We start from the raw sequence: 8,795 nt of genomic DNA on the forward strand, positions 1-8,795 counted from the left end.
CTTTGAACTTGTGGTTTACTTATTTTGCCTTATAAATATTAGCCTTTTGTAGGATATAACTTACTAATGTACTTTGAAATACATCTAATCATATAAGGTTTAAAATTAAATGGCATTACTCTCAGGAATTGTTTAGTAATGTCAGTACTGTGTATAGGAAGCCATCCAAGAAAATATCCTGAGCAGTCTTAAATATGTGAAGAATTTCGCAGCAACCGAATCTCCAGGGTGATCTTAGAATTATGTCAGGGAGGTAAGACTGTTACAGGATTATAATTTAATCAGAAGACACTTACCCAATAATATATTTTATTTGGAGAATGATTGGCTGGTCGATTGAGGCCTTGTGATAGCTTATTTTATATGTCAACTTAGATGGGCCAAGGGGTGCACAGAGAGTTGGTCAAACGTTATACTGCGTGTCTGGGATGAAACACAGTTAAAAAGGTAGACTGAGTAAAGCAGATTGCTCTCATGAGTATGGGTGGGCCTCATCCAATCAGTTGAAGGCCTGAATTGGACAAAAAACTGACCCTCCCCCGAGTGACTGCCTTTGAACTTCATCCACGACATTGGATCTTCCTGCGTAATGGCCTTTGAACTAGAACATCTTTCCCTGGGTCCCCTGCACCATCACCCCACTCTGCCTATATATGTATCTAGCTCCTATTGGTACTGTTTCTCTGCAAAACCCTGACTTATACAGGCCTCATGGACTAAAACATGTCTCTAAGGCCAACACTCTGGAGGGACTCTTGGCTAAGCATGTTGGGCCATCACAGTCCCCGGGGATCAGCAGCGGTGATAGAGCGTTTAGTATACTCAGCTATGGAACAGTGAGGATCAAGTCACTTCTCTTGTTCTTTTTCCACTGAATCTCCTCCCTAACTGACAACGTAAAAATGTAATCCATCTGCAAAGTGGAGGACACAACGCTTAACGGCGACGTCGTCACAGCAGACGCCAGACCTAGGGTCCATCCGGATGCCAGCGTGACTCCCCAGAGCAGCTGTCTTTCGTGTTGCCTTGACGAACATGGCTTAGCACCTGGACACGCCACAAAATCCTAAAGCTTCTTTGCAAAGCATTTATTTTCTTCGAATGAGTTAACAGGCTTTATAAACCACCATGACAACCGCTTAGTTTTTAAACGTATTCGAACTGAAGGATGACTGCAAAAGGGGCGGGGAAAAAACATATTTATACATGTGATTATACAAAGCTAAACGCCTCTAAGGCCGTTTGAGGAAACTGTAGAGCTGAGGCACCAGGTAGTCCTTGTAGTGGCCATCGATGAACCCCTTCCCGCTGCTGTGTACAAACCAGCAGGGGACATCTGTCCCCAACACTCGCTCTGTCCGGTAGTCCTTCTGTATTCCCCTGCAAGGAAGATGGCGCATATGGTGAGGACACAGACCCACGCGTGCCAGCCTGTGCATCTCAAAGGAGACACGCACTCCCCGTGGCTGTCCTTTGTCCCCTCTAGCTCCGTATCTGCCCGCCCCTCCCATCCCAGCTCCCCAAGTTGTAGGAAATATCAGAGTCGGGGGCTTGGTGTTGCAAGGACAGAATAAGCAGTGTGTCCTTAAATAATTCAAATAACCCTTACAGAGATTGACCGATAAGGACTTTTCCCAGCAAGGTAAAGGACGCAAATTAACTTGGAAAGAAGGACAGAACAAAACCCTGAAGTGTTTTTGGCTGACCTCACATGTTACCTGCAGAATGAATCTGAGACGCCTCTCACCTTTATGGATGCGTGTTTAAATTCGTGTCTCTCATTGAAAGGACAGAGAAGCCCAGGATTTGAAAAGCTATATGGCAAGTTGCCATTAATGAGCTTTAAAATATATATAATTGCGCACGGCCCACAGGTCAACTCATTTCCAGTTCTGCGTCACAGGGGCCTGCAGTAGAGGAAACTGAGGCCCAGCATTTACTTTCTGTCATTATCGTCCAGTAGATGCTTGTATCTCAACCTCAGATAACATCGTACTGTTATTAACTACTCACCAGATCTATAAAATGTGCTCGCTAACGCCTGCGGCTAACTCACTCATCTCTAGTAAACCAATAATTGTTGGGCAGTATACTCGCTAGAAGCTCATGATTTTAGTTCATGGATCTATTTGGGTGGTGGCACTTATTACTGTCATTTTATGGTTTAATTTTGATTGTGCTTTTATGGCTTAATGAAGTGCATGGAAGCCAATGACCTTTGCTTGCAAAGAGTCGTTTCTGCTTAAGCCAAATTGGCTGCTTCGTAAAATCTCTAAAAAGGCAGAACATGCTTTAAAATGATACCGAATTGGGCATTGGTGAGATAAATGTAAAAGACGGAGAAAAATTAAAAAGGTTTATAAGAATTTACACTCAGAATGCTTTACAAGTATCTAAGTTCTCACTTCAAAATAAAGCGTATGGATGTGGTTTGTGTGAGAAAAGCTACACAGAGATGCACTCAGTAGATTCATACTCGAAAAGAAAGTTCTGGCTTTAATATAAATACACAGCCTTTCGCTAGCACTATGGTACAGAGCTGTTTTTATGATTCCTCCTCTGACTCGCTTTTTCAATTATCCAGTTTGTCCCCATAGGGCTTCTAATGGACGAAGGCACGAAGAACAGATTAATCAGTCTTGGCACTTTACGGTGCTTACCTGGTGACAACCAAGTTATGTCCTTTGACCTCCAAGCTTGCCTCTGGCTTCTCGGTGTTCTTTCCAGGCCGCTCATTGAAGATACGGATCTTCGGCTCGTGCATGAACTGGCCTAGTGGGACAAAGGCCAGATAGTGATGTACGTGGGACCCGAGGGTACATCAAAGGACAGGCTGGTCATTCGGTCCAAGCTGCATTTTGGTCATTCCCTCCAGAATGTGCGGGGTAGAAAGATGTATTGAGAGGGACAGGGAGCAGTGAGCAATGGGAGGGATGGGTCCTCCCAAGCACAAATCTGTGCTGTCACCCCATGGTGACCTTCCGTACGAGGCTGGTCTCCTGGATGAGGGTAAGATCCACTGCCCTGACGGCGGGGGCTGAAGGTCAGCACCTGAGAGCAGAGCTCAGAGCACAGAGACAGATTTGTTTGTGATGGCACACGCTTAAATTGGAGCCTTTCTTTGGCACAGAGGGAAAGTTGGTCCAGATGGCTCGCTTGTTATCACGAACTTCCTAAAAATCTTCCGCATGGAACTTAAGATTTTTCTGTCCCTTAACTTGCCCGGTTGGTGATGATGAAATCCTGGTTCTGGGAAAACCCTATCTGGGATGGCAAAGGTCCTGGCTGTGGCATTCCTGAGTCACCCCCTGTGCTGCTACGTTGGGTTGTATTAATCAGGGTTTTTATCTTCTGTATATTATGACGTTTTGACATCTTAAAAACCCTCTCTGGCTAGGGAGAGTGGGGCTCCCAATTCTTCGAGCTAGCAGAGGACTCCGCTAGGAGCACCCCTTGATATGCAACTAACCGACCCAGAGCCAGACCTCCTTTACCCAGCCGGTACTACCCAGGAGAAATCATTCCAAGGCCAGGTGCCAGACAGCTGGAGACCACTCCAGAGCCCAGAGCCCACGGAGATCACTCAGCCAGCCCCCTTGCAACCGCCCTGCTCTGTCTCTTGCCAAGGAAACCCCTCGAAAGGCTGTGGCCTGAACCCATCGCTTGCTCCTGCTCCTGCTTCCTGCCCCCAAGCCGCCCTCGTGTGGCTGTGCGTGGCCGGCCGGGCCTCTTGTTTCTAAGGGAACAGTTAACGCTTCTTCCAATGGCATCGACCCCTTTGTGTTGTCACCCAGTCACCTTATTAATTAAGACCCAGGCTCAGAGCGTGAATCCTGTGCTTTCGGGTCCACACCCGTCACTTTCCCAAGTTCTAACCCATGTCGTCAAAGGTCAGCGGTCGGCCGACACTTTACCTATGAGTCCGTGAGCGCTGGGCGAGAACTTGTTTGTGGAGGGAATGTAGATCCCCAAAAAGTCCACGTTGATCGGATGCTTCTTCCAAACGCGATGCAGTAACACAGAGAAGGACATGTCCTTATCCAGAGTGATCGTCACAGTCTTCTCTTTCTTCACCGAGACAAGCACCCTAGTGGGAAAGGAAATGGAATTCACGATTACAGAACAGACTTGCCCTGAACGTGAACTCTCCGTTCCTCCTGGCATAGTGACCCCTAGTTTTCTGAGCCCTTTAACGTGTCTTCGCCACAGAACGCCGTTTGAACGCCCAGCTCTGCAATTCTGTCGATGTGCACGTTTGTTTAATTGATGAACAGATACTAATGGGCAGAGATTACTCGAGACACAGTTGATGTTTCTGAGTCGGCTGTGGATTTCACTTGACAGACTCATTCGCTTAACCAACACGTATTCATTGAGCACCTACTATGTGCCGGACACCAGCCTAGCACTGGGATGCCCGGTGACCAAAATACATGGACCCCACCGCCAGGAACGGGGGCGTGGGTAACAAAAATTTTCCTGAACCTCAACTCTTCATATTTACAATGATGATTTTCAGGTTCCATGTTTCTGTCATGGATGTCTGGATTTATTAATGTGCTATGTCGAGGACAGGCCTGAATTCAGATGTGATGGCACTTGCCTTGGATTGGTGACCCAAGCTGTGTCAGACCACGACAAGGTGGACGTACGAGAGCCCCTACTCAGGGTGATGTTCTCGGTGCTGATTTCTATTTTCATGTCTTCGCTTTGGAAGTAAAATGCTAGTTTTCCAAAATACGTGCTTAGTTTTTTATTCTTGGACCTCTTGGCACCAACGAGCTGTCCGTTGACCAAAATCCCTACAGAAAAAAAAAAAAAAGTTTCTTTTCTCTCATGCATGTCATTTTTTTCATGTGTGGGCACCATAATTCAAATTTATAGAACTTGATGACATGGAGAAATTAATTTGTTTTAGGATTTTATACTTTTTCCTTTGTAATTCTCACTTTATAACTATGCTTTATTACAGTTTAACTGTAATAGTTCAAACTCTTAGGAATATATTTAAAATTTATTTCTCACTAATTACCAAAGTTTGGAAAATATAGGACTTCCGTTAAGGTGGAAAGAAAGAAATTCCAGGCAGTGACAGTGAAGCGTGGCAATGATCTAACTGTCTAATTCGTATACAGTATCTTTTTATTTCACCTGATTCTGGATCAGAAACAAGGTTGAGGATCTTTCCAGGTTCTGAGTCAATATTGAAACAAATATTCTTTTGGCTTTTTGGTAGGTAGATGATGAAGTGTGGGTCATTTTCCACTGGAAAATATAAAACAAAATAAAAACAGAAAGTCACAGAAGGGAAGATCATTTTGAAAAGCATTCTATTCCCGAACATCTTTATTTTAACGAGGATATTTATTGTGCTTCTACTATATGCTAGGTACTGTTCTGGGCACTGGGAGCTAGTGGTCCATACCCACTGCCCCTTTGTCACGGAGCCTCCATCAGCGCTTTAAGTTATTTTACAAATATTGTGGATACTTCTTTTGTAGCTATCATATATGTACTAGGCTAGAGATGAAAATTAACAAGAAAGACAAAGAATAACGCATACATACATACTATATATATGTGTGTATATATATATATACTACATATATGTACTACACATGTATTAATGTATATACAGTGTGTATAGAGATGGGTAAAAAGACATGTATTTTATTAAGTAGCCATACACGGCACATAAAAGTAAAGGAGAAAACATATTATTTGTTGGCATACAGATTAATACCAATTCCAAGAGCAATGAAGGCTCAAGGTACTCCCAAGAGAGTACTCCTTTGTTACTAGACACTATTACTTGGCTGATCTTGTTCTGTTTGTTTAACCCTTCAACACATATTTAGTGAGGGGGGAAAAAACTACGTGCAAAACATTGAATCGGGCCATGTTTGGTGCCGCTTTAAATAAGTCATGATCGGTGCCTTCAAGAAAGTAACCATTTAACGAAGGAGTCTGTCCTCGACCAGATTCTACCCTTGAACTTTTCAATGACACCTCAGCTTTAGGACTTGCGTGTCTGTCTCCTCAGTGTCCAGTTTTAGCAAGAACCCTGCCAAGTCGGTTTTGCCAGGGCTCCTCATCCCCCCGTCCTTAGGGACATCTGGTCACCTGGCCTGCCTTCAGCAGGACTCCTGTTAGGGTGGTTTAGCCAGAATCCCACCTCCGGTGTTTCCTGTCAGAAACCTTTCCTCTACCGCCCCCCACACTTTGCTTCTTGGCTATAAACTCCCACTTGCCCAGGCCGTATTTGAAGATGAGTCCAGTCTCTCTCCCCCACTGCAAAAGTCCATTGCAGTGGCCCCTAAGCCCGCCGCCACTTGAATAAAATCTTCTTTGCCATGCTTTCACAAACGTCATGAATAATTTTTCCTTTAACGGTTAGTACGTTATGTTTTCTTTCATGGAGGCAGACAGAATCGTGACTGTGAGCTAGAACCGAGGAAATGATGGAATAACGGCCCAAGCACGAAGATGCTAAAGTGACTCCACCTGGGCGAGTTGCCAAAGGCCTTATGAAGGAGTTGGCCTTAGAACTAGGTCTTAAAGGTAAGAGGGGAAGAGGGGACGACTTAAGACACAGGAGAGAGAGAGAGAGAGATTTGATTCTGAGTGGACAGAATGAAGAAAAGCATGAGATAAAAAAGTGGACGATTGATTGGTTTAGAAAGTACTTCAATGTGTCCAGACCTTGAGTTCCTGAATTATAGATGGCGGAGCCTGTGGTACATCATGCTAAAAAGGATGAGGCTTTACTTTGTTGCGTAAATATTAAAGGTTTTCGAGAATAAACGTGACGTGCTTTGACCCTCATTTGAGAGGTTACCGTTTTCTAGATATTATCGCCAAGCTCCTTTTAAACGTGACTTCAACTCATTCTCACTGAATCCTTGCAGAGTTCGGGCGACCTCACGGAACTCACGTCGCAGAGTTAGTGAGTGGCAGAGCCATGCCTCACGCCCCTGCTGTCCGATGACAAGCTCATTCTCCCAGCCGCTCTGACGCGCTCATTCGTTTTCAAGAAGTGTGTGTTTTGAAACTTAAAATTTGAGGGTAAAGTAATCCAGAGCAGAAACGAAACCTTGTAAATTTTTGCGCCGTTCACGGCACCACACCCATGCTATCCGCTTCCTTCCTCTACACAAACATGGCGTTTGGAACATCTTCTTTGAAGAAAATTGGTTTTTATCCGAGATAACAATTGGTTTTCACATTTTAATTAACCTAGATCCCAAAAATCAAAACTGATACGCCTACAACAAATCCGTGCGGCCATATCGGGTTTGATACGATTCTGGGTGACAGAAATGAAACGTCACATTTCAGCTGGTCTGTGCAGCCTTATATTTTGATGAGGGTGGAAACAGATTGAGGGTTCCCAGGACCAACTTCACAGATCCTAAGGACCCGGGGCATAAGACTGGCCAGCGTTTACTGAGCTCCTACCAGGAACTTACCTTATAACTGCCCTGCAGGGGATGTATTGATTATCATCCCCATTCTATAGGTGAGTCACCTTTGGGAGGTAGTAAAGGGTTAAATGAGACCATGAGAGTGGACCCCCCACGATGGGATTAGTGTCCTTATATGAAGAGACATCAGAGAGCTTGCTTGCCCTCTCTCTCTCTCCCTCCAGAAGTCACATGAACTCACAGGAAGCTGTCAGCCACCTACAAGCCAAATAAATGAAATCGACCTTGCCAGCACCTTGACCTTGGACTTCAGCTTCCAAAACTGGGAGAAATAAACTTCTGCTGTTTAAGCTCCCCGGTCTGTGGCGTTTTGTTAAGGCGGCCCTAGCTGACTAACATGCGGGATTATCATCTTTCATCGGAAGGCAGCGGTGTCCGTAAAAGCCGCTTCCTTTACAGGACACGATGTCATTAACATGCATAAGCGCTGCACGGATTCCGGCGGGACTGGGATCTGGGCTGTGAAGTCCGGTCCCGGTTCTTACCTCTCATCACGTGGGGGGGAGGAGTGGACTCGAGCACGGGCGCTGCTATCGCGGGCATGGGGACCCTCGGCGTGGGCGAAGGGTTGACCCAAGATGGGAGCGAACTGGGAGCAACTTTGCTGCCGTAATACAGGGCACCTGCGTAGAAAGACCTGTCTCCGTTAGCTTCCGGGTTTCCCTTTCCATGCCCGTTGCTGACCATTTCGAGAATCTGTTTTATGAACCCAGAGGTTCTCAGCTAAGGTTTGCTCCCATTATTTTTACTCTGGAATTCTCTCCCCTATGGCCCCCTCCGTCATCATGCCATGGGCCTGCTGCGGGGTCCTCCGCAGAGTCTGGGCCCTGGACTGGGGTCTGCAGCAGGAGGAGCTGCCCGCAGAGTTGGGGAAGGGTCTTGTGCCTCCAGCAGAGGCCAGGAGCTAATGTCCATCCAGCCCCCAGAGGAGGCCGATCACGTAGGCGTCTTCCAATTATTGAAACAGAATTTGTTTATGTATTTTTTTAATGGGTGATGGTAACGAATTCTATATTGGATTTCATTAGATGCGCTTAAAAGAGCGATGCCATTTTTTTTTAAAAAAAGCTCAACCTTTACAATATACCAGAAATTAAATTTGTTGCAAATACTTCCACAAGAGGAAAAAAATGTTGATGTTGAATTTAAAACTGTATGAAGGGGGACATGCGTTTTCAAAATTCCTTTGGAAAACACGTGAGCAAAAATGTTCAATGATCATGGCAATAAACTATCTCTAAAATAAATGGACAGAAGGAGCTCAGCACAGGGACACAGGCCTGGAGCCAGAGGTGGACAGAGGGTAAGAGA

At 45.3% G+C, this 8,795-nt stretch overlaps 1 protein-coding gene across 1 annotated transcript in view; it reads right to left on the reverse strand.

The window, feature by feature from the left end:
* Window positions 1-1,202: 1,202 nt before the first annotated feature.
* ITIH2 (inter-alpha-trypsin inhibitor heavy chain 2) overlaps window positions 1,203-8,795 on the reverse strand; it is a 33,491-nt gene continuing 25,898 nt past the window's right edge. Inside the window, exons 14-19 of the mRNA XM_011359657.2 lie at window positions 7,970-8,163; window positions 5,152-5,265; window positions 4,604-4,802; window positions 3,915-4,087; window positions 2,661-2,772; window positions 1,203-1,380 (exon numbers count right to left, since the gene is read on the reverse strand). Coding sequence (XP_011357959.1) covers window positions 1,233-1,380; window positions 2,661-2,772; window positions 3,915-4,087; window positions 4,604-4,802; window positions 5,152-5,265; window positions 7,970-8,163 — 940 coding nt within the window. The 3' untranslated portion in view covers window positions 1,203-1,232. The remainder of the gene's footprint in view (window positions 1,381-2,660; window positions 2,773-3,914; window positions 4,088-4,603; window positions 4,803-5,151; window positions 5,266-7,969; window positions 8,164-8,795) is intronic.

This window comes from Pteropus vampyrus, unplaced genomic scaffold, assembly GCF_000151845.1.
Source record: "Pteropus vampyrus isolate Shadow unplaced genomic scaffold, Pvam_2.0 Scaffold49, whole genome shotgun sequence".
Lineage (NCBI taxonomy): Eukaryota > Metazoa > Chordata > Mammalia > Chiroptera > Pteropodidae > Pteropus > Pteropus vampyrus.